At 38.2% G+C, this 26,385-nt stretch overlaps 2 protein-coding genes across 11 annotated transcripts in view; one reads left to right on the top strand and one right to left on the bottom strand.

Annotated features, from left to right (window-relative positions):
* Positions 1 to 24,391, bottom strand: part of NAA16 (N-alpha-acetyltransferase 16, NatA auxiliary subunit) — a 66,362-nt gene extending 41,971 nt beyond the window's left edge. The window contains exons 1-9 of one of the 8 annotated variants that reach the window (XM_025874816.2): positions 24,101 to 24,378; positions 19,364 to 19,448; positions 17,457 to 17,561; positions 15,927 to 16,084; positions 13,519 to 13,653; positions 10,683 to 10,836; positions 6,946 to 7,065; positions 5,854 to 5,880; positions 4,418 to 4,513 (exon numbers count right to left, since the gene is read on the bottom strand). In XM_025874816.2, the coding sequence (XP_025730601.1) occupies positions 4,418 to 4,513; positions 5,854 to 5,880; positions 6,946 to 7,065; positions 10,683 to 10,836; positions 13,519 to 13,653; positions 15,927 to 16,084; positions 17,457 to 17,561; positions 19,364 to 19,448; positions 24,101 to 24,154 (934 nt within the window). In that variant the 5' untranslated portion in view covers positions 24,155 to 24,378. Of the gene's footprint in view, positions 1 to 4,417; positions 4,514 to 5,853; positions 5,881 to 6,945; positions 7,066 to 10,682; positions 10,837 to 13,518; positions 13,654 to 15,926; positions 16,085 to 16,158; positions 16,606 to 17,456; positions 17,562 to 18,954; positions 19,013 to 19,363; positions 19,449 to 24,100 lie in introns of those variants that run through there. The other 7 variants (XM_073894477.1, XM_073894480.1, XM_025874817.2 and 4 more) reach the window with 7 other exon arrangements.
* Positions 23,214 to 26,385, top strand: part of MTRF1 (mitochondrial translation release factor 1) — a 68,249-nt gene continuing 65,077 nt past the window's right edge. The window contains exon 1 of one of the 3 annotated variants that reach the window (XM_073894485.1): positions 23,214 to 23,575. The gene's annotated coding sequence lies outside the window, so the exon portion shown is untranslated. Of the gene's footprint in view, positions 23,576 to 23,804; positions 23,989 to 24,460; positions 24,592 to 26,385 lie in introns of those variants that run through there. The other 2 variants (XM_073894484.1, XM_073894486.1) reach the window with 2 other exon arrangements.

Raw genomic sequence — 26,385 nt, 5'->3', positions numbered from 1 at the left:
CAGGTAAGTACACAGCAGTAAACAGAGTGTCCGCCCTGCATGGCTCAAACCAGGTGAGTACATAGCACTAAATAGAGTGTCCGCCCTGCATGGCTCAAACCAGTTAAGTGCACAGCAGTAAACAGAGTGTCCGCCCTGCATGGCTCAAACCAGGTAAGTGCACAGCAATAAACAGAGTGTCCGGGATATAGTAACCACTCAATAAATGTCATCTACCATTACAGGCCTTGATATCTGACAGCTACTGTATTTCTATAGTTAAGAATCTTTTCCAGGGGCACCTGGGTGGCTCAGTTGGTTAAGCGTCTGCCTTCAGTTCAGGTCATGATTCTCAGGGTCCTGGGATTGAGCCCCGTATCAGGCTCCCTGCTCAGTGGGGAGTGTGCTTCTTCTCTCTCTGCCCCTCCCCCCTGCTCATGCTTGCTCTCTCTCTCAAATAAATGAATTAAATCTTTAAAAAAAAAAAAAAGAATCTTTTGCAAATTTGCTGACACCCGCTGAGAAAACAAGCATTTTATCTTCATGTCAAAGGCTATTCTCAACTCCTCTTCTTGGCCAACTTTCTCAGTCAATTCAGACCATCCTGGCAGATTGGAGTTAAAAGATAATATATTCAACTCTCGATTATCCATAATACTGAAAGCCTCATCTCCCATTAAACTGTTATTTAGACTGTGCAGCTATGAGAAAGGAGGGAGTTCTTTCCGTGCGAATATAAGCACAGACACAGAAGAGAAAAACCAAGTGCACAGCAATCTATGCTATTACCACTTTTGTACAGAAGAGGGAGAAAAAAGGAAAGCTATACACAAACCCCTGCCCCATATATTTTTGCTTGTATATGCACAATATATTTATGCAAGAATACGCTACCTATCGGTAACAATGACAGCCTCTAGAGAAGTAAACTTGGTGGTTAGGGGAGAAACAGGAAAAACTTTGTACTTAAAAACCCTTTTATAATCTTTTATCTGGAACTATAATAATGCATTATCTATACAAGAAGCCTACAGAAAGCTACTCAAATGCTCCATCATACACTATATTCCAAAATTACTATTATCCATCTCATACTTTCTTTAGGCTAAGAAAAACCCTTTCACAAAAACAATCTCTCTTCTTCCTAGTTATTTTAAAATAATTTTTAGTAAACCCCGCCCCCCCCCCAGTCTTTCCTTTAGGGGAAAAAAAGACCATCACTCATTATGCGCCTGTTTAGCATTACAGCTTACCAAACAGGTCATCTATCTACACAGATGCTATGCTGATTCTTCTCTGGATGTATAGTGTGAATTAAAATAAAAACCGCTGTCTCAAAATCCACTGCTAAAATAATTAACACAATCAGCAAGATAAGACTGTATCTGATTCACTGGGAATTTATTCTAAATAATGGAGAATGTTCCCACTATAAAAAAGAAATGATAGGGCGCCTGGGTGGCTCAGTCATTAAGCGTCTGCCTTCGGCTCAGGTCATGATCTCAGGGTCCTGGGATCGAGTCCCACATCGGGCTCCTTGCTCCGCAGGAAGCCTGCTTCTCCCTCTCCCACTCCCCCTGCTTGTGTTCCTGCTCTCGCTGTCTCTCTCTCTCTGTCAAATAAATAAATAAAATCTTTAAAAAATAAATAAATAAATAAATAAATAAATAAATAATAAATAAAAATAAAAAAGAAATGATAATTATGTGACCTGATTGGTGTTAGCTAACATACTATGATACCACTATGGTAATAATATAATGTATAAATGTATGAAATCAACAGTTGTACACCTTAGATTTATATAATGTTATATGTAATTATATCTCAATAATAAATAATCCAATAAAGAAGAACGGAGCAAAATTTGATTAGAACTTTGTATTTAGAACTCAAATCATCTCCTTCCCTCTCTCACCTGCATAATAGAATAGAAAATGACGAATTAAACTAGTTCTTTGGAAAAGTAGCTATATTCATGCATTATTTTCACAGCACTTAGTATTTTAGGCTGTTGGAAAATCTACCTAGGACTTCTGTGTTCACTACTCAATAGTTTTAAGCCTTTTTATCTAAAAACTGAAAACTTTTTCAAAACTTGCACCTTACATCCTCAAGTTCCATCATGTTTCTTGAACAAAAATCTTACTGCTTTTGATAATGCCAAAATACCTTTCTTATTATACATAAAAATATTTCTAGACAGGCAGAACACCATGAAGGATTCAGCTTCTGCACAGGTACAATTAGGTAGCTGTATGATTTTATTTACGCTCACTGGAGCTTTGTAAATCCATATGTGTTAGAACCTCACAGTGATGTTGACTTTGATGCCCATGCCATCAGACCCTTCAATTGAGACCCATCTTGTATAAAGATTCCTTTAGCATTTCAAAGACAGAATGCCCAGAGGGTCCAGGATAAGTCCAGTTAAACCTAAATCGCACTCTACAACCCACAGCTGGTTCCAAGCTGTCTTTCAGTAAAAATATATTTCCTATCATGTACTAAGAGCTTTTAGCAAACTTTATGAACTATGAAAAAAATTGAGGCATTATAAATTTGAAGCCCCATAAAGGAATAACAGAGCTAAGATATCTTGTTAATAATCTTAAGTTAAATGAGTTTTCTTTCTTTCCTAAGGGGCAAATGAATGCATTTGAAAGTTCCAAACTAAAAGAATATCCCCACTCACAATGTGACATAAGACACACATTGAGACTGATTAAAAAAAAGAAGCCAGACACAAAAGGCCACATATGGTATGATTCCACTTATATGAAATGTCCCAAACAGGCAAATGCACAGGCACAGGAAGTAGATTAGTGGCTGCCTGGTCCTGGGAGTGCAGGGAGTGACCACTGATGAGTGTGAGGTTTCTTTTGGGAGTGATGAAAATTTTCTGAAACCAGATAGTGTTAATGGTTGCACAATTCCATGAATACACTACAACACTGAGCTGCATACTTTAAAAAATGAATTTTATGGTATGTGAATTATATTTCAAATGCTGTTATTTAAAAAAAGACATACAGAAACGGGGCCAAGCATCTTCAATAAAATACTTTTACTATGGGAATGCTCCTCCTTGCATAGGATATCCCATCTCAGAAATTCACAATGCATGTATGAAAGTTCTAACAAGTCCCACAGAAACCTGACTGCTGGGTTCAACCCAAGGTTTCCCCAACTCACTTGACTGAAGAATAGCTCAGCATACCAGTTACCCTCCCCACTGAGCCTGATAGTATCCACCTGAGCTTAAATGTTCCCTGAAAAACACCAGGGAAATCTGCTTTCAATATTTCATAAAGCCAAAACAAAAATGGGAGGATCAGAAGAATACTATTTATCATCTGAGATGCACTAGTGGAACTAAGATGTACTAATGGAAAATGAACTGTTTACAACAAACTCGTACTGACTGTCTAATACAATACATTTCTAACAGGTACTTCATATATTTTTAAAGTCAGTTAACTAAAAGACTTTCCATGAATCTTTTGATAAATTATAACCCAATTATTTAAACAAATATTTCTACTATAAATGAAAATTCATTAGAAAATATACCACCTCCTCACCCAATGCCTAGAGTAGATTTTTTTTAAGTTGTATTAGCTTTCTAGGGTCTGACTTATATCAAAAGGCATGCAAGAAGTCCCAATAAATAATCTATAGCACTTTCAACTAAAAATAGAGACAGCTTTAGGAAAAAGGCACAATTTTCTATAAAATGATCAACAAAGATATTAACTATCTCCTCTACAGCCCCAAAGCAAAGGAGTTCAACTGCATGCACAACTTGGATCAAGGTCATGAATATACTGCTGTTCAATAAAAGCAAGTCACAATACATACCATAGAGCTCCGATTTACATAAAGTACAAAAGCAGGGAGGGGGAGTTGTTTTGTTTTTCTAGAGATACAAAATACATGCAGCTCTCTAAAAACAGCATGATACAGGCAAATTTCAGGAAAGTGGACAACTTTGAGGAGAGAGGGCCTTCACAGGGAATGGTGATGTTCTTCAACACTATGGTGGGCACAAAGGGTTCACCACACTTTCTTTGAATTTATGCTCTAAAAAGAAAACCTAAAACTTCAAAACTTCTACCACTTAAATCACAATACCTCACATATAATTTGTCATCAATTCTAGGGAACTTAATTTATCTTCTAAATCTGGTATTTAATATTTAAAGTCACGTAAGAAAAACAATCTTATATAGATAACTTCTGATACTTGAAACCAACATATAGCTATATGCTAAAAACGCTTATTAACACATGCATAATAAGTTCATAACTGATCACTCCCAACCCCAAGACTGGTGTAGATGTAAAGTAAACTCTGTACCAGAAACAAGTTTTTTAAATGTGAATGATGTTGAATAACAGATAATTATTAGTGTTACAAAAGATATCCTAATATTACCTGGGGCAAGATTCAAAGGTAATCTTCTAGGTGAAATTGCTCTGGGGTGCTGCTTACTAATTTCTTCATAAATTTGAAGCCTCTCTTCTAAAGTGCCTATTATCAGTAAATATGTGTGAGATTCAAAGCATCAGAACTTTTATCTATGATAAAATGCTAATAAACTTTAAAAATTGTTATAAAGACTGCATTGTCAATATTAAAGCTGCGCTCAATTTTTATAACATTAAAAAAACTGCAGTGGTGAAATAATATGATCAGCAAAACACCATTTTAAACCCAATCTCCAGAGAAATCCAAAACTTCATCACAACAGATTCTACATCCAACTCAAATCATACACATACAAGACATACAGACTCAAAATATACAGCGCTTCTCTTATATTCCTTAGTGTACAACCCATGAAAAAAAATGCTCCTTTATAACTTTTCTTACACAAATTCTCTAATTTGGTGAAGCCTACACACATCCCCACAAAAGGCTGTACTGCTTACTGATTAGGTTTTAAAAAGCAACCATTTCAGCATCATGAATGTAAATGTTTTATAGTTTAAAAGATGAACTAAATTTTTAAGGTAGCTTTGACATTTAAAATCTTCAATGAAAATCCATTAAAAAGAACCCCATTAGTACAGATTGTTTAAAGTGGCAATTATTTCTCCCTGTAAATACAATGATATAAAATATACTTCTAACAGAAAGTTGTATCTTCCCTCCCAAGACCAACCTAATTTTATAGTATTCAATAGAGGATCTATATTATATGTTACTCTGCAATAACAATTTGTGAAGTAGGATGTGGTCTACTTCGTTATTCTAAAATAATATCCTACATAATTTTCAAAGAGAGATTATATGCATTATTTCATATAAGCAATAAGACAATTTACAGGAGAATTTTAAGAAAAAGCAAACAAACCTGATTATAAACCATAAGGTTTTTAATTGATTTTAATTCAGAAAACAAGTATTACTGTAAGAAGAACCCTTGGTGCCAGCAATCAAGGTATCTCTGTACTAAATGTAGTGTTCACTATCAAGATTATAAATGCAATACTTAAAAAAGTAATGTTTGATTTTGTTTAGACTCTTTCCTTCCCCCAGTAGTATGTTTTGGAGCTCCAATGTGCTGGGATTCAAAACCTGGGATATAGGAAAGGTAATTTTCATATTCTGTTAACAATTTGGAGACTTCAAGAAATATCAAGGACCCTTATACAAAAATTTACATGAAGACTATTTTTTTTACATGAAGACTACTTACTGAATATTTTTAAAAAGCAGGTCTCATATTTATGCCTAATCTTAAGAGTATAAAAAAAATTCTCCACTATCCCAGATATAACAAGTCTTATGAATATAGTAAAATTAAGACAAAACCAAACCATTTCAATACCCTATTTGAATTCACAAGTTGGAGCTCCAGAACTTACCATGGGGGAGAAAAGGTCCTAAGGAACCTAAAAAGATAAAGCAATGTAATTAGTTTTATAATAATTACATTTTATAGTAAGCATGGATCTTGACATGGAACATATATTTATTTTACTAAACATTTAAATATCTGTATTATTAACTACATGTCAGTAACTGATAGTTTAAAGAAATACATCATAGTTATCTCACCTTTCCAAACTTCAAACATACTACGACTTTTGTCCAGATTTTTAAAAACACAAATTATTGATCTAATCAATATTTTAATTTCCATCATTTTCTTAAAAACAATTTAAAGAAAAAATTAATGATTTGTGGTATTAAATTTTAAACACACAGAAAACCTGAATTAATTTGTAACAGTGATTAGGGTACAACAAATAAATTTTTCTCAAAGCTCATACTTCTGTAAATGAATATGAATAGCTACCTATTTTTACCATACTTTTTAAATTTAAAAGTTCTGCTACGTCAACCCCCTTGAACCATATTTTCATAATTATTTCAGCCATGTATTTATCCATGAGTAAATCTATTAGGAATATTAACTGCTCTTAACATTTAATTATGAAAATATTAAGGAAAATTTGGAAAAATACTAAAGATTTCTAAAAAGAATAGGTTACCTAATTTGAAAAGAAGATTTGCAAAATTTCACTCTACACAAATTAACCTAGTTTGAAATTAAGAGAATGATTTTCATGTTGATGCTGTACATTACATACCCTCAGCAAAATTTCTCTGGCCTAATCCTTATGTTTAGAAGCTAAGGGTAACAAGCCTCTAATTCTTTAAAAAATATTAAATTTCCCAGAAAGGGAATGCTCGTTTTCTTCCCCAGCTCTCTAGTTAGTCTAAATTGGTAACATTTTAATGGGTCAAGGAATTTAAAAATATCTGTGAGCATTTATCACTTAAGTATAAATAAATATCTAAATTCCTCTTCACTGCCATGTTTAACCTATAATTTTCCTAAATGGAAAAATAAATGCTAACGCTAAAAATATTTGTCTTCAAATATTATTACAACTGTGCATTTACTTCAAACACTAGTTAAGATTAGGTAGAGGAGAAAAATCATTACATACTAAGTTGCAGAGCTTTTTCCAAGCCTTCATAATAACACCAATTTTCTGCATTCCGATCAATCAAGTTTTTGAATACTTCACTGGCTTCTTTTAATCTTCCCAATTTCAACAGCATTTCCCCTAAAATTAAGTTTAGATTCACATTCATTTTACTTAAACAAATACCTTTCTGATCTCATAGATTTCACTGAGCATTATTAGCATAATAGATGTTTATGAAAGATAGAACCGTATGTGCTTCCCTTTGGGGCATGTTGCAGTTTACATAACTAACCACAGATTAATTCACAGCTTGTCTTCGGAAATGAACCTTCATTTACACATTCTATTATACTAACATTCATTTCTGGCTCCCTTCTACACCCCAAATATACACATAGCATATTTAGTTCTTAGTAAAAAGTATTTGCATTGTGCACATTTTTATATACCCTTTAAGATCATTAAAGACTCCTTCTACAGACTAGTAAATAATTCTAATGAAACATCCCTACATTCCTACTGCTAGATTTGAATGTACTTTCTGATCAATTCATATATTAAACAATTTTCCATTCAATTCTCTTAGTTTCCTTTCGACGGCACTAAAATTGGAGAAGTTTAACTCAGTAAAACAAAAACACTAAGTACCACTTCACAGCAAGAAACCACACAAACCAGGTTCACGTGGGGGTCACCCCTTAGGTTGAAATCCTTTTACTAAGCCACACAAATTGAAAGTAGGCCTGGGAGGGGTGCCTGAGTGGCTCAATAGGTTGAGCGGCTGACCTGACTCCCCACGGGGCATCTGCTGAAGATTCTCTCCCTTCCTCTCTCTCTCTCCCCCTCACCCTGCTCCTGTGACCACGCTTTCTCTCTCGAATAAATAAATAGTTAAAAAAAAAAGAAAAGAAAGAAAGAAAGGAGGCTTGGGAAATGAGTATCTAAACTTCTCAGATATAATGGAAAACACATCTAATCCAAGATAAAAGGGAGATTCTCAAAAAAGGCTATATCTCAACTTCCTATCGCTAAGACCTCCCCTTCCCCAAACAATCTATTTCAAAGAAATAACCCTTTGAAATGTATTCAGATGTATTATTTCATGTTTCATCATCTGGGAGAAGATAATATGTTGAAGTAGTTATTATATACTATTATTTTTCTATTTATATATATTACTCAAGCTCTAGAGGAAGACTAACCAGATTTCCAGTTTTACCACTTTCTCACACAAAATTCCAATGTCTACTTACCTATAAAATATCAACTATCTCAGTCTGCTTCTGTGATAAATGAATTAATTTAAAGGGGTTAGCACTTTAACCCCTGGAAGAAAGAAACCAGAACACTAAATTATTTATCCCCATTTTACCAATAGTTTGAAAAATAGTGTTGTTCAATAACCAAATTATGGAAAGAGTCCAAAATCCATAGACTGAAGAATGGATAAAGAAGAGGTGGGGTGTGTGTGTGTGTGTGTGTGTGTGTGTGTGTGTGTGTGTGTGTGTGTATAAAATAATATTACCCAGCCATAAAAAAGAATGACATCTTGTCATTTGCAATGAGATGGATGGAGCTAGAGAGTATAATGCTAAGTGAAATAAGTCAGAGAAAGACAAATACTATTTGATTTCACACATTATGTGGAATTTAAAAAACAAAACAGATGACATGGGAGGAAAAAAAGACAGGCAAACCACAAAGCCAACTCTTAACAACAGAGAACAAACTAAGGGTTGCTGGAGGGGAGGTGGGTGGGGAGTGGGCTAAATGAGTGACTGGTATTAAGGAGGGCACTTGTGATGAGCACTGAGTGTTGAATCACTAAATTCTACAAATAAAACTAATATTACACTATATGTTAACTAACTGGAATTTAAATAAAAACTTGGGAAAAATAAAAAACAAAAAGAAATACACAAAATAAAGTGTTGTCAATATTAGTATTATTCCCAAAAATTAAATCAGCACTATACATTAACTGGAAGAGCAGAGTATAGCAGTTAAAAATAAGGACTCATGAAAAGACATGAAGAAATCTTGAATTACTAAGTGAAAGAAGCTAATCTAAAAAACCTTCATACTATATGATTCCAACTATATGACATACGGGAAAAGGCACACCTATGGAGACAGTAAAAGGATCAGTGGTAGCCAGAAGTTGGGGGCAAGGAGAAACAAACATACAGAGCACAGAGGATTTTTAGAGCAGTTAAACTACTCCATATGACACTACAATGGTGGATATATTTCTCAAAACCTAGACAAGAGTGAACCTTCATGTAAACTGTACTTTCAGTGGTAATTACCTGTCAATGTGGGGGTTCACTAATTGCAACGAATGTACCATTCCGGTAGGGAATGTTGATTGAGGGTGGAAGGCTTACATGTGTGGCGGCAGAAGGTATATGTGAAATCTCTATACCTTCCACTCAATTTTATTATGAACCAAAAATTACAAAAATGAAGATTATTAAATAAAAAAAGTAGCGGTGATTGACTGGCTCAGATGGTAGAGCATGTGACTCTTGAGCTTAGGGTCATGAGTTCAAACCCCATGTTGGGTGTAGAGTTTACTTAAAAAATAAATAAATAAATAATAGGGACACCTGGGTGGCTCAGTCAGTTAAGCATCTGCTTTCGGCTCAGACTATGAACCCACGGTCCTAGAATAGAGTCCCGCATTGGGCTCCTTCTTCAGTGAAGGGCCTGCTTCTCCCTCTGCCTGCCACTCCCCCTACTTATGCCTCTCTCTTTCTCTTTCTCTGACAAATAAATAAAATCTCAAAAAATAAAATAAAATAAAATAAAATAAAATAAAATAAAATAAAATAAAGTAAAGTAAAATAAAATAAAATAAAATAAAATAAAATAAAATAGTAAAACAAAAAAAGTGAGGGCTCTGAAGCCAGGAAGATGTGTTTAGAAATTAACTCTACCACCTAAAAGGCAGGGTGACTTTGGGTAAGTCCTTAACCTCTCTAAACTTTAGTTTCCTCAACTATAAAATGGGGATAATCTACATATGTTAGAAGTGCTAAAAAATTAAATGAAATAAAGCAATTTAAGCAATTACCATACTCTGAGACACAGAAAAAGTAAACATTAGCTATTATTTTTATTAAGCTTTAGAAGTCCTGCAACTATATGAAACTTCAGTTCTAAACTAATTATTACCTTAATTAGACATTTTATTATAGTATTGCTCAGAGATTGGTAACTGATGAACAAAACTTTGTTTAAAAAAAAATGTGCTTGACCCATTTCTAACAAGCTATTTATCAGGATCCTGCCTTTGTACCTAGCCCATACTGAAAATAAATGAATCTTGTTTTCATGATGACCCCAGTATCATCACTTACTATTCTCATTGTATTTATTTATTTCATGGATATATATTTGGGGGAGGGGAGGGCAGAGGATATGAAGGCAGTATAACATACTGCCTAAGAAAAGGGAATCTGGAGTCAAAACCCCTAGACTCAAATCTAGTACTACTGAGCTTACTTAGCCGTATGACTTTGGGCAAGTCACTTACCCTCTCTGTTCCTCAGCCCCTCAATTCTAAAATGGATGTAACAACCATACATAGTATTATTATGAGAATTAACTCAATAAATAACAGCTTAACAATAAAAATGTTTTTTTTTATTATGTAGCAAGTCTTATTTAAATGTTAGAACAGAATAAAGTGCATAGTTTTTGTTCTTTTCTTTGATTGAGACCACTAAAAAAGAAAAAGCAGGTCAACCTACCTTTAATTTCTTCCACCAAAAGTTTATCACATATTTGTTTCTCATATGTTTCTATATGTTCCAAAGATTCCTGAAATAGATCTGCCTCTCTCATCACTTGATTCTGGTATAATATCAGTTCACTATATTCATAGTCTATTTTGTTGGGAGGAACCTGAAAAAAAAAAATGAAAAATTATTTTATTTATAATTATATAAAATAGTTATAGATCTTTAACTGCTTTCTCAGAAAAGTCACATAGGCTAAAAGACGCAATTACAAATAGAAGAGTGATTAATACATTCTTTAAAACAAACAAATAGGTGGAATTTCTGCCTACAGCAAAGTAAAGATTCAGGTCAGCAAATCCTATACTCATAGGAAAGTATGAAAATGGTTAAAATTCTATAGAATCTACCAAAAAAACTACTAAAATAAAAAAGTTTAGCAGGTGACAGAATACATGATCAAAATACAAAAATCAATTATACTTCCATATACTAGCAACCAACAACCCAAAAATAAAACTAAAATAATTTCATTCACAGTAACACCTAAAAGAAAAAAGTATTTAGGAATAAAGTTAGGAAATAAGACCTATACATTGAAGACTGAAAGCATGCTGAGAGATATTAAAGACCTATATAAATGAAGAGACATTTCAAATCATGTTCATGGATCAGAATACTCAACATTGTTTTGACGGAAATTTTCTCCAAATTGATCTACAAATTCAATGCAATCCCTATCAAACTCTCAGCAAGCTTTTTTTGCAGAAATTGACAAGCTAATCCTAAAATTCAAATGGAGATAAAAGAAACGCTGCATTGCCAAAAGAGTCTTGAAAAAGAACAAAGTAGGAGGACATGCATTTCAAATTTCAAACTTACTATAAAGTAACAGCAATCAAGACAGTGTGGTATTGGCATAAGGAAAAAGTGGAATTAATAAACTATGGCTTATTTATGTAATGAAATACCAAACAGCAGCTAAAAATGGATAAACTGGAGTACCGGGGTGGCTCAGTCGGTTAAGGAGCTGCCTTAGGCTTGGGTCATGATCTTGGGATTCCTGGGATCGAGCCCCCTGTCGGGCTCCCTGCTTGGCAGGGAGTCTGCTTCATCCTCTCCTTCTACCTTCCCCAACCCCCTCCCCAGTGCTCTTTCTGTCTCTCTCAAATAAATAAATAAAATCTTTAAAAAAAATGGATAGGGGTGCCTGGGTGGCTCAGTCAGTTAAGCATCTGCCTTCAGCTCAGGTCATGATCCCAGAGTGCTGGGATCGAGCCCCATGTCAGGCTGTTTGCTCAGCAGGGAGCCTGCTTCTCCCTCGCCCTCTGCATGCCACTCTCTTCTTGTGCTCTTGCTCTCTCTCTCTCTCTCTCTCTCTCTCTGTTAAATAAATCAATAAAATCTCTAGAAAAAAAGGGTAAACTATCCCTCCATGTATCAACACACATGTATCTCAAGGCATGTTGAATGAAAAAAAAAGCATATTGTTCATGTCAATTTTTATTTTTTTCCTCTTTAAATTTTTTATTGTTATGTTAATCACCATATATTACATCATTAGTTTTTTTTTTTAAAGATTTATTTATTTATTTATTTATTTATTGAGAGAGAGAGAGAGAGAATGGTAGAGAGCATGAGAGAGGAAGGTCAGAGGGAGAAGCAGACTCCCCGCTGAGCAGGGAGCCCGACGCGGGACTCGATCCCGGGACTCCAGGATCATGACCTGAGCCGAAGGCAGTCACTTAACCAACTGAGCCACCCAGGTAGTGTTCCATGATTCATTGTTTGTGCATAACACCCAGTGCAACATGCAGAACGTGCCCACATGTCAATTTTTAAAGACACAAAATAATAGTTTGTAACTTTTATGGACTTAAACATAACGAACTTAAATATAACGTAAACGTGACTAGGAACAATCAATACCCATTTCAGAAAAGTGACTACCTCTAGGGACGCAAGAGACCCTTATAGCTACTTCTGTAATATTTCTTTAAAAAATAATAAAATCTGGGGTGCCTGGGTGGCTCAGTCATTAAGCGTCTGCCTTCGGCTCAGGTCATGATCCCAGGGTCCTGGGATCGAGCCCCACGTTGGGCTCCCTGCTCTGCAGGAAGCCTGCTTCTCCCTCTCCCTCTCCCCCTGTTTGTGTTCCCTCTCTGGCTGTCTCTCTCTCTGTCAAATAAAATCTTTAAAAAAAAAAAAAGAAACTTTAAAAAAAAGAAAATAATAAAATCTGGAAAAATTGTGGCAAAACATTAATATCTATCTATCTCATGATGCACAGTATATACTTTTGTATTTCTATTTTGCATATATATTAAAATGTATTAACATGTTTATATAAAACATAAAGCAATATATATGAGAGAAATAATTCCCACAATCACAAAACTACTTTCATTTTTATGTATTCTTTTCTTTCTTTAGTCATTTGAATGTCATCAAAATAAAGAGTATAAAAATGTTCATATTATTTATTTTGTATCAAGAATTCTGTGTTTTAATTTTTCTAATTATTTCAAAAATTTTTCAAGTTTTTCCATAGGTCCCAAAGACTTTATTTTTTTAAAGATTTTACTTATGTATTTGAGAGAGGGAGAGAGAGAGAGTGAGCAGGAGGGAGACTCTGTGCCGAGTGCAGAGCCCAACATGGGGCTCAATCCCATGACCCTGAGATCACGACCTGAGCCGAAATGAAGAGTCTGACACTTAAGCAACGGAGCCACCCAGGTGCTCCCATAGGTCCCAAAGACTTTAATGCACAACTGGGAATCGGGGCAATATAGAAGTCAACTACTTTAGTTTGTGCAGGTAGGAGAAACAGAACAAAGTTCGTACTTACTTGCTGAGTTTGTCTAAATTCTTCCAACAGTTTTAGTGCCATATCATAATCTTTTAGCAAATGGTACGCAATAGCATACCCAATCCAGGAAGCACGCTGTGTTGGGCGCAACTGAAGAAGCTGATACCTTGTCTCCTAAAAAATAATAAAATTACATTAAAAATTGTCTTTTTCTCTTTTTACTTTAACTTTCTCTAAAATATTTATATTTCACGACAGAGCTTTAAAAAAACAATTTAATGCCTTTATTCCTTTCTAATGAATTGCATGAACAAACATCAGTTCCCAAATAAAACAAATATTTTTTATGTTAGATTTTTTAAGTTCTAGAATACTCTGTAATGCTCCCTGTAAAGCTGACCTTGGGGCCCATGCTTTTGTGCTGCCTTAGAAAATTACCTTTATGTAACGGGAATTTCTTTTGGTAACTAAGCATCTTAGAAGAAAGACTAAGATACATTTTTAGTCAACTAAATTCTGTTTATAAAATCACTCTATGAAATTATAGTGTCTTTATTACATTGTTACAACAGGCCCTAGAAACAGGGCGGACACAGCCAAGGCAAACACTCAAAGGCGGACTGGACCTTTCTAACAGAACACCACTTGCTGTCACTCTAAGACAGCTTCGTAACTATGACATGAGGGAGAAAACACCAGAAATTCCACCATAGCTGCCCCACAAGAATCCAAGTATCTTCACCAGCAGAAAATGCACCCTCCCTATACTGTCCCCACCTCTTCATAGCTCGTATTTGCCTCCAAGTTTTAGGCATGTGCAACTGCTTGGAGGAAGAGGGTCTCATGAAGAACACTAGCTGCAATGAAGTTCTGCAAATGTAGCATTTCGTTTCTATTGTGGGAACAGGTGCCAAGTGAGTCCTTCCACACTATATGCCACAAGGAGTAATATGACCAGATCTTTTAAGAAAAAGATATCTTTGAGAAAACAGCTTAGACAGTCTCACCCCTCTGCCTTTGTGTGCCTGGTTCTTTCAGGTATACGACATTAAGCTGTGTCACTCCCATCTCTCCTCTACACCACTGCTTCTCTGTCACTTCCCTCCTTCATTGAAGTTGGGGTCAGTTGTTTCCTCTCTGCCAAATCCTGCCACTATCCTGTTACAAGTGTAACACTGTGGAGCATTCATCCAACAACCTAGTATTTTAGAATCAAGATTTCTTCATCTTTTTTTTTTTAAGATTTTATTTATTTGACACAGAGAGAGTACTAACAGGCAGAAGGAGAGGGAGAAGCAGACTCCCCGTTGAGCAGGGAGCCCGACTCAGGCCTCAATCCCAGGACTCTGGGATCATGACCTGAGCCGAAGGCAGTTGCTTAACCAACTGAGCCACCCAGGCGTCCCAAGATTTCTTCATCTTTAATGATCTCCTTCGCCCTGCTTTGGGTACCCACTCCTACAAGCACACCCTAGACCTTACTGCCCCCCAGAAATCATAAATTCAGATAGCTAACTCTCTGGCCAAAGCTCTTACTCAGTGACGTTCCTACCCTTGTTCTGGGCTACCATCAGTACATCTGGGTCCTTAGGTCCCCTACGTCTAACCGCCAGCTCTTTTATCTTCATTTAATTCACTACCCCTTTGAGCAAGCACAGTCTTGCCAACATTCTTAGTTTCCTTGCCTCATTCCTACAGATAACTGATTCTAACTCCCACCACACTTGGGCTAAAAGAAAAACCACACGATCTAGAAGAATGACACCATTACTAAGCTCAGCAGCATGCTTGAAACCTCTGCAAAAATCTAGGCACCAGGCATAAGAATTTATGTGGCAGTAGAAGACAAAAGTAAACAGTAAATGAAAGAATTTAACTTATTTAAAGGGAACTGTTAAGAGTTGGTGGGCTCCTTCAACATGAGAAAGGGAGAGAATCCCATTGTGGACATACTGAAGTTAGGGTACTTAGCGGAATAAGCACACGGAGATACCTAGCAGAGTTGAAGAAGCTAGTGCAAAGAGGTCTGGACCACAGAAAGACTGCTTTTCAGCAATCCTTCCCACATTATTTTATATTTACTAACCCATAACAGAGAAAACTAATTAATCCCTACATTTAGATTTCAATTATGAAAGCTCTATTTACCAAATCTGTAAATGTCAACCCCACAAAGAATCTAGTACAGCATTTACACATAGGAGATAATCTAGTTTTTAAAAAAGCATTAAATGAATACACAGTTACCCTTTTTTTTATGATCAAGTATGCATTTCTACAACTATTATTGGGGAAGAAGGTCTCAGGTGACTTTCCCCTTCTACTACAGACTATAATGAACAATCAAATCTACATAATTTTAGCCTATGCTCACCTCATTCTGAACCCCCACATCTTTAAATTATGCCTGCTGTAAAAACATGTACACTTAAGACTAAAGTACTTACTCGATAACCTTCAAGGTCTCTCATTTGGATCTGCAACAGAGAGAGATCCCTCAAAATTTGCAGATTATCTTTATCTAATTTGAGGGCATTTCGATAACACTTAATAGCTTCATCATACTTCTTATCAGAACGCTGCAAGAGTCCATACACATGCCAACCTACTAAGTTAAGGAAACAGAGACATTCAAGGATACTAGAATATACTATGCTACATACCTAATATAAAGCTTACCTTAACGACGTGGTAAGTTGTCTGGGATTTATTTCAGAATCATCTGGGGTCAGAGAAAGGGGGACAGTGAGGGGGTGGTAAAAGATGAAACCTGATTAGCCTTGACTGACAGCTGTTAAATTACTGAACTTGGGTGACAGGCACACGGGGGGTGCCTCATTCTACACTCTCCACTTAAACGTTTGGCATTTTCCATTATGTTTACATAACCTGAGAAAATTCTTGGTAAAAATTCTTCACATTCCCTACCCTTTACCCCCTCACTTTCCCACCCCAGCACCTCAACAGTCACTTATTCTTCATTACTATATATACAAAAATTGTAATTATCTCTTCAAACTAGTTTATATTCAATTAATTCTAAAACAACATGTAATCATCAATTAATTCACTAGTGATACTAAAAACGACAAAAATGAAGTTTTTGTTTACTATAAATTAAAGTCTCAGCATATCCTGGATCCAAAAAAAAACTATCATACTTACATGCCCTCTCTCTTCATTCTGGGCTAAGCACTGAGATAAAGAAATAAGTATTTAGTATTTCGAGACACTCTTAAGCTAAATATGTGAAAGCACTACCTAGACTATTGATGTTCAATACTGGCCAATAGCTAGATGAATGAAATGTAAAAAATAAAGGCAACATCTGAAAAGACTGCAAAAAAGCATATAGATAGGCAAAATGGAAATGAAAATCAATTCTGATGATCTATCTTTAAAAAAGTATTTTTGTTTTTTTTTTTCACAAACTGAGATTCCAGCCAATGAAAAATACAGCATCTACTGAGTAACAGCTATGTCCCTCTGCAACAGAAACCCAACTGAAGAACGAATATCATACTTAATACCAAAGAAAATCTGCTTTAAAACAGGTTTTTTTCCTGAATTTTTCTTCCAAAATGTCTAAAACAAAGTTTATGGAACACAAATTTTACTATACGAGTAAGTCATTTGGAATGACAGGAAAGTATCACTCGGTTTACAGATACGTAAGAAAAAAATGGGTTTCAAGTCACAGATCAGTTACTTTTCTCTCCCACTAAGCACAACTGAAGTAAAAAAGTACAAGGATTCCTTTTCAACTACTGCAATAAACAAACAAGGGGTAGGGAACAGAAGAAACTATTACAAAATGTTGATAATTATGGAAGCTGAGTAAAGGTACATGGAGTTCATTAAATTCTCTCTTCTATACAAAATTTTCCATAGTAAAGGTCCATTTTTTCCTGAATTAGAAAACCCTACTAAGTGGAAAATAAATGAAATGATAAATTTCAATTATTGCAAAAGGATACAGACATGGCTCTTGACATCATTACGAAGTCCTTTACGAACAAATTCATACGCTTCTTCTTTTTTTCCTAAACAGTTCAATGTCAATCCTTTCATAGCCAAAGTCTCTGAAAAATATTTTTAACCTCTATTTACATACAAAGAATTCAAAATATTCTCCTAGCACTATTTTTTTTTAACTCTTAGTACTATTTTAATATGACATCTGCCAAGGCTTGTACTATTCGTCTTTGTAATCATATAACTAGAACTTCTCTCCAAATACAGAAAGTAAAACTACATTTAAGTATTTATTAAAGTGTAGCCTGAGTCCTTTTCTGAAATCCCTGAGGCTGGGACTGAGTTCCTCAAATGCCTTCTGCCCTTTAGAAGACTGTACAAGGCGCCTGGGTGGCTCAGTTGGTTAAGCGACTGCCTTCGGCTTAGGTCATGATCCTGGAGTCCCGGGATCGAGTCCCACATAGGGCTCCCTGCTCAGCAGGGAGTCTGCTTCTCCCTCTGACCCTCTTCCCTCTCTCGTGCTATCTCTCATTCTCTCTCTCTCAAAAAAATAAAATCTTAAAAAAAAAAAAGACTGTACAAAGGGGGCTGAGATTATTCTGCTGAAAAAAAGTAATACAGTAGGCACCCAAGTCCTGCTGTGTTAAATCTACAGCAGTAGCTGCAGAACTTTCATCCAAGATCACTTCTAATCACCATCCCATTTATACCACAAAAACAATCTACTTTAGCAAAGAGATGCACACAATGTAAAAATCAACTTATTCAATATTGGAACACACTTTATTTTTGGCAATAAGTTTATTCCAACTAATTCTGGTTAGGCTAATTAACATCAGTTTGCATTTCAAGAGTGTAACAGTGGACTGCGGGAATGGTAACACAAAAATATATTTGAGGCAGCTAATGAAAGATGGCTTAGAATGAAATAATTCTCTGAATAAATCCACAAGAATTAGACAAGAACAACAGTCTTCAAATGATCTCTGTGGACTCTGGTCGTCAGAACATGGTGATCCAACAGCCCAGGCCCCTATAAACATCTTCATTTATCTGTTTTCATACAATGAACTTCCCTACAAGCTGCCAGGTGGATAAAGTTTCCGTAGAGAAAAAACTTGAAAATAGGCTTTACATTTCTCAAATTTTATGAACCGAAGACTTCTTTCCAGTTCCTTCAAAGAATGTTTTAAATGTTATCTGAAAGCTGAGCAAGGTCAGCGTACTTTCCCAATAAGATAGTCTCAACAATTACCCATGCCTAACATTCAGAGACCCTACTTGGCGGTGCTCTGCTATAGGACCATAACTAGCATGTCTGACCTTATCCGTCCCTCAAACAAGCACCAGTCACCAGTGAAAAAGGACGAGACAAGCAAACAGAGATCTAGCAACACCAGTGCTGGAGAAACAGCTCAAGATAAGCAATCTAACGGTAAATCAATAGTATCTAATTTATTTATACATAAAGGTCAGCAGATATATAAGAATGACATTTACCAGAGAATAAAATACATGTGACTGTATCTTCATACTACTTCTGTACTGCAGATACGATCTTCATTTCACATACATAAGAAATCAAAGCATAAACTTAAGTTCTACCCAAAGTAATAGATGAAATGAAGTCTCTAAAAGTACTGTTATATACTCCAATTATTCCCCAACAGATCAACCAACCACTTCTCATTTAAAGTGAAGATGGTGCACCCACCTAAGCGTAATAAAAGGATGGTAACCTAAAACAAGATTGATACGATGCATGACTAAAAATGTTTACATGCTCTCTAATAGACAGCTACAAGGTCATGGAATCTGGGAAGTATTCTTTTTTCACCATTAGGAATCTTATCTGTCTGATCCTGGAATTAGATTTCCCCAAAGCAGTCTCTCACAGATGAGACAATACCTCCATGTTCAGCAAATTTTGGATTCGAAAGAATCATCTTGCAAAACTTGAGGCCATTTTTGTACTGCTTCTGTTCATAGCATTTCTGTAAAGAAATATGAACAAAATTATTTAATAAAATGAATATATAGGGAGCAACTTTTCTTTGCATTATATAAATTCTAAATTCAAGATCCAAAATTAGATCTAAAACATATGTGATGGGAAGGTGTTATATCAATTTCTCTCACTTATAACATGAGGAATATTTTTGTTACCTACTTCTTGCCAAGTTGTTCTAGTATGAGTATTTTCACTTTTATAGAAAAAAAGGGAAAAAACCCACTTAATAAAAAGGGAATTTAAAGTCAGCCAATAATGCTACAACTTTTAAAATTCAAAATCCAAAAGCAAAAACTATGTGATAACAACACAGAAAAATACTAGAAACTGCATTATATCTTTGCCACTTCAAGAACGGAACCAAGGAGGGCACCTGGGTGGCTCAGTTGGTTAAGCAACTGCCTTCCGCTCAGGTCATGATCCTGGAATCCCGGGATCAAGTCCCACATCGAGTCCCACATCGAGTCCCACATCGGGCTCCCTGCTCAGCAGGGAGTCTGCTTCTCCCTCTGCCCCTCCCCGCCTTGTGTGCGCTCTCTCTCTCCCATTCTCTCTCTCGCAAATAAATAAAATCTTTAAAAAAAAAAACTGAACCAAGGCATACACACACACACACACACACACACACACACACACACACACACACACACAAGCAACTACTACGTGTCCAGATAAAACTTGTTATATATCTCATAGGTATCCCTCAAGGTAGGTGTCATTACTTCCTCCCTACAGATGCAGAAATTGAAATTTTGAGAGTTCATAAAACTTGTTTATAAATACCTCAGCCTACTTGCAAACTCTGGTCTGATTCCAAAGACCATGATCTTTCCATCACTAGGCTAATACAAGTGTGAGCAACACCTTTCTTCCTAAATACCACCACCTAAGTAATCAGCACCTGTCCACCACAGCCATTGATCACAAGAATACCTCATCATCTTCTATTTACCCTCCACTTATGTTGCCATGGGTTTTCTTTCTAGTACTCAGCATGCCAAGTTTGTGCCCACCTAAGGGTCTCTGCATGTGTGTTCCTTCTACTTGAAATGTTCTTCCCCAGACCTTCCTTACCAGCAGAATTTCATGTATCACCTGCCTGACCACTCTATCTAATACTTCCAGCCTCCCACCCCCACACACATATTCTCTATCATATCACTCCATTTTCTACACAGCACTATCATTCTCTGAAATTCTTATTTGATTACTTACTTAGTGTCTATCTTCCTCACCATACTCTATGAGCTCCATGAGAACAGAGATCTTGTCTATTTTAAACCTTGCTGCATCCTCAGGGTCCACACAAATTAGGACTGCTCAAAAAATAGTCTACGAGGTTTAAAGCAAAACAGTACCAGCAAAGAACGAGGAAGTGGTTAATCTTTGCAGCAGGGGTGGAATGTGGAGGGGAGAATTAGAAAAACGTTCATAGAAAAAAATGTTTAAATTGAGGCTTCTCGGTTGCATCTGGGGAAGGGAACCTAGTAGCTGGGAGACAAGGATGGGAGAGAAACCTGAATTTCGAACCATCTGAATATATTCCCATTCCTAAAATATTTAAAATAAAAATAAAGGGGCGCCTGGGTGGCTTAGTCGGTTAAGCGTCCACTTTCGGCTCTCGTCATGACCTCAGGGTCCTGGGATGGAGCCCCACGTCAGGCTCCCTGCTCAGTGGGGAGTATGCTTGTCCCTCTCCCACTGCCCCTCCCTCCTGCTTGTACACTCTCTCTCGTGCTTTCTCTCTCTCTAATAAAATCTTTAAAAATAAAATAAAATAAAAATTAAAAATAGTGTTGACTATAGGAGTTCATCTGACAAATGACAAGAAGAAAAACAAGCAGAAGGAACCATTGGTAAACAAGAAAAGAAGAGAAATATGGGGGGCGCCTGGGTGGCTCAGTTGATTAAGCGACTGCCTTAGGCTCAGGTCATGATCCCAGGTCCTGGGGTCGAGCCCCACGTCCGGCTCCTTGCTCAATGGGGAGCCTGCTTCTCCCTCTCCTTCTGCCTGCTGCTCCTCATGCTTGTGCGCTCTCTCTGTCTGTTAAATAAATAAATAAAATCTTTAAAAAAAAAAGAAGAGAAATATGGTTTTTTTCTGACTTACCAAGTGATCTGGAAATACTAATAATCATACTACCAATAACAGTAATAATAATAGTTAATACTTTTTGGAAGGAATTACTAGTGTCAGGTACCATTCTAATCCTTATTTAGATCCCAGGAAAGCCTATGAAATACAGGTTATCTCCAGTTCAGATGGAGAGAGTGAGGCACACAGTTACTGAGTTTACAGAGCTAATACGTGTCAGAGCCCTAATTCAATCCATGTTGTCTGTCCCTAGCAAGCAAGTACACAGGTTTAAAAAAAAAGTGTTAAAGGAATATATACTTAGTACAAAATTAGATTCTAGTTTCAACTTTGCTACTAACCAGAGAACCCTAGACCCTTAGTCATTTACCATTCCTGGGTTTGGTTGTTTCATTGGCAAAAGAAAGCATGGAGTAGCTCCAAAATTCAACAAAACCTAAAGCTAACAGCCAGTTTGGGGAATAAGACAGGCATGTACAAGCCGTGCAGAACATGTAATAAGCTAGCTACTAAATTTGTATGGATGTGTTTAAGTACATTCATAATTCATTTAAAAAAAATGAATACTTTGAGGGGGAAGCACCTGGGTGGTTCAGTTGGCTAAGCATCTGCCTTCAGCTCAGGTCATAATCTCAGGGTCCTGGGATGGAGCCCTGCAGCTTGGGCTCCCTGCTCAGCAGGGAGTCTCCTTCCCCCTCTCCCCCTACCTCCCCCCCCTCCCCGCGCCCGCACTCATGCATGGGAGTGAGCTCTCCCAAGTAAAATAAAATAAAATAAAATAACCTAAAAAAAAAAAATTACTATTGGTGGCAGAGCACTTGGGTCCACCAACCAAACTTGAAAAATAATTTTAATAGAGACTTTGTCAGGGAGTTATTGTAGCAAAATTCTACCCACATTTATTGCAATTGTGAGATGCTAAAATCATTCACTTTTGCAGCACCCTCCTAAATTCATGTAACCTTATAATAAATATTACATACCCAGAGAAAAACATGTTTAGCATTTCCCAATTTATTTAGGGATAAAGTTAACTCAGTAGCAGCTGTAACTTTTTGTAACTAGAGTACAATAAATCATGTATTTTTTTATAATCTACTGATAACACGATTTGAACTAGAAAATACCCAGATAGAGTGAAAATCAGTATTCTGTCATCCTTTAGGGATAATGCCAAATGTACTTAAATCCAACCAACAACTTATAGATGAGCCTGAAGGGGGCAAAAAGTTCACTTCTCCAAATCCACCCTGTGAAAAAATAAGGGTATGGAAAAAACGAAACTAAAATAACAAAAAATAGACAAAATGCCCAATGAAGCAATCTGCCACAATGCTTTAATTAGAATTTTTTGTTTTTAAACTTGTCTCATTATTTGCTCAACACTAAGTACCATATAAAATTAAGACTTAAAATGTTAATCCCATCTACTAAGTATCTTTTTAACATTTTGAAGAAGCATGAAGTTTCTATTGGCTTGAAACAGAACAGCTGCTATGAATTCCTACCTACCGTTGATAACACTTAAAACTATTCTAAACTTAGTATTTTATTTATAGAAAAGGTAAGCATATAGTCATATAACCGACACAAGCTCTAAATCATAAATTCGCTCTTAAAATCTAAACGCTTATATTCAGATGAAATGACAGACTAGAAAAAACACTGTACAAGAGCAGTTTAAAATCCACAGTCTCCAGTGCATGCTGAGAAAAGCAAAGGCATGTTGCCTCTCCCCCCTGGAAGAACGGAACCTGGGAAACAAGGGAAGGCACCGGGGACACTGGCACACAACCTACGGAAAACTTTCCCGGCCGGCAGCGGCCATCTCTACCGGGTCATTATTCAGGTTTCTCCTTGGAAACAAAGTAAAGGCTCCCCTCCAGAGTAAAATCAGCCAGTCCGCGCGACTTTGCCGAGTCAGGAGCTGAACGAGTTCAAAGCGATCAAAGAGCTGTGTTCGACTTTATAACTTGGAAATGCAGTTCAAGTCGCTTATTCGCTTCCTAAAGAAGGCAAGTACGGTACACCCAAAACAAGCAAAGTCTCTCGCGAAGGGAGGCTTGGCTTCCTAGGGTTTAATTTTCCCATCACCGGTATAAGTCGGAGCCCCACTCCACCATACGATCGCTCCATCTTTAGCAGGTATCCGTGCGCTCTGTGCAACGGGTTAAGCACGAAGCAGTGAATGAACACCCGGCCGAGGGGAAAAGAAACACACGGGAGGATGGGGGGGGGGGGGGGGTGCAGAGGTCGCGAGTCTGGCCGCAGAGAGCCGCGGAGGCCACGGGGCTCAACCCCGGGCCGACGCGCCCTGGCACGGAGGGACTGCGGAGCGCGACGGGGGCGCGGCGAGCGGCCGCAGAGGGACGGAGCGCGCGGAGGGGCGGCCGGCCGAGGCGGGGAGTCGGGACGCCACGGCTCGGAGGTAAACAAAGAACGGAGCCCGGGCCCGGCCGAGCTCAGCTTGTGAGGGCGCCGCCGCCTCCAGGCCGCTCGCCGCACCGGGCAGGGTCGGGAGCGCGGCCTCGGCCACTCACCAAGATGCGCTTGAAAAGGTTGCTCTCCTTGGGCGGCAGCTGCACGTTCGGCATCGCGGCCGGCGGGGAAGACGGGTGCCCGGGCGCTGCGTTTCGCGGGGGTGGGCACCGGGGCGGGCCGCTGCTAAGAGTCGGGCAGCGGGCGATGGGTCAGTTCATGGCTTGGAGTTGGGGCCGGGCAGGCCGCTGGGAAGGGCTGGCAGTGGAAAGGGAACGCGATCTGGACTGGACACGCTCGGCTCCCGCCCGGCCGACCGGCGAGCGGCGGCGGCTCCCGCGCGCAGCAAGATGGCAGCCGGAGCCCGTCCCCTCGAGCGGGGCGGTGTGCGCCTGCGCCGGGTGCCCCGCGGCCCGAGGCGGCGGGGGACTTCGGGCGGCTGGCACCGCGGCGTGCAGAGTGTCTGGTCGCTTCTGTCACCGGCCCCTCGGCGCCCCTCCTAAGTCACTGATTGTTCTGTGCTCTGATTGCTAAGCTTGCGGCCCAACAGAATGTGAGTCAGACTTTTTTTGATTTCTCTCCACTCAGGAACTTAAACAGTGCTTGGGCTCAAAGTAAATTCTTGATTCAGGACGAAACTTGTTTTCCTTCTTTTCTAAGTGGAGGCACTTAGACTTTTAGAAAAGCCTTCTCTTTTCAGTGCGGACCCAAGACAGATTCACAAGGTATGTGCGGTCCTTGGACGGGCCTTGAAATGGACTAATGTGAAAGCATGTTTGAAATGTCAGAAAAAAATACTGCCCGCAGTTTAGAACAACCTCCCATAGGCGGTGAAAATTATGATGGTTTCATGCGGCCATTGAGTCTCCAAGTCTACCTACCCTTTCTCCTCCGAAGGTTCCCCTTCATACAAGCCATATAATAATGAGAGAAACAATATTCAAACCCAGGATCTTCCAACTCTGGGACGCTTTCATACCCAAAACGTAGCCTGGTGATAGAAATGTGTGAGTCTAGACTAAAGGTACGCATACCCATCGATGGCAAGCACAGCCATGCGTACAATGTAGGTTTAATATTAAGGACTATGTAAATATTAGGTGCATAAACTTATTTATACCTGTTCCAGATCTTAATTTGTGCATATTTGTGTGACTACAGAGGGATTGATGCGTAAGTGCATTGAATGGGCTGTAATCAGAGCTGGGTTGGGGCTTATTGGAGCTTCCCTTTAGCCTGAGTTTGTTTGGAGATGGAAGAAGGTGTCACAGGAGTCTTTTACACTTGATCTTAGCCAAAAGGCCGAGAAGTCCTTTAAAATAGGGAAGGGCTGGCTCAGTCGGTGGACGGTGTGACTCTTGATCTCGGGGGTGTGAGTTTGAGCCCCATGTCGGATGTAGAGATTATATATATATATGTATTAGAAAAATAAAATAGAGACAGGACTGTTATTAAAAGGGGGGTTGGTTCAGAGGGCTCTGTGTGTTCTGGACAGACCCCAGGCTCCTCAAACTACTAGAGAGGAATTGGCAAGAAGAGCTTCATGGGAATTTAGCTGAGCTGTACCTGAACTGGTTGGCAGTAGTCTTCTAGACAACGGAGCAGGGCAGAGGGTGCTCTCAGCACCCTCATACCCAGCCATGTCCATAGTCCTTACCCACTGACTCTCCTTGGACATGGACTTTTCTGGAATGTACCTCATTCTGCCGGCTCAAGCTATTCTACCTCACCTCAAGGCCAATTTCAAAATGACAAATTGAAAAAAAAAAAAAGAGTGGAAAAAAAGCATAGTGCCAACTGTAAATATTTTTGAGGCAAGTAATGTTTATCTTTTATGAAAGTTTCCCTGGGCCTAGTACAGCCTGACTCATTACAAATCATTAACTGTCCCCATTCTCTGTGGTAGCTGCTGGATCTTCACCATGGCCCCGCCCCTAAATCAGGCCGCCCAGTGCTGGTTCTTCATTTGCACTCAGCAGCTTCCCACCCACTGCCAACTTCACTTCTCACAACCTCCCCAGCATCTCCCAGCAGTGCAAAGGAAACGTGCAATCCCAAACACTGAGAAGTGGGTAGTTATAAACACTCATCTTTACTATTTTTCTCATATGCCTTGCACACACCATGACATGTGAAGCACACATACCTGGTTGTCTACATTAGGGTAGGAGTGAGGGGAGAGGTGAAGACTTGAAAAGAATGCCAATAGTGGGGGCGCCTGGGTGGCTCAATCCATTAAGTGTTGGACTCTTGGTTTTGACTTAGGTTATGATCTCAGGGTGGTGAGATCAAGCCCCACATTGGGTTCCATGCTCAGCAGGGAGTCTGCTTGGGTTCCTCTCTCCCT

The sequence above is a fragment of the Callorhinus ursinus genome, unplaced genomic scaffold (assembly GCF_003265705.2).
Source record: "Callorhinus ursinus isolate GAN/ISIS: 27379988/994484 unplaced genomic scaffold, GSC_fseal_2.0 scaffold7, whole genome shotgun sequence".
Taxonomy (NCBI): Eukaryota; Metazoa; Chordata; class Mammalia; order Carnivora; family Otariidae; genus Callorhinus; species Callorhinus ursinus.
Note: the sequence above shows the minus strand (reverse complement) of the source record. Positions and strands in the feature narration are given on the sequence as shown.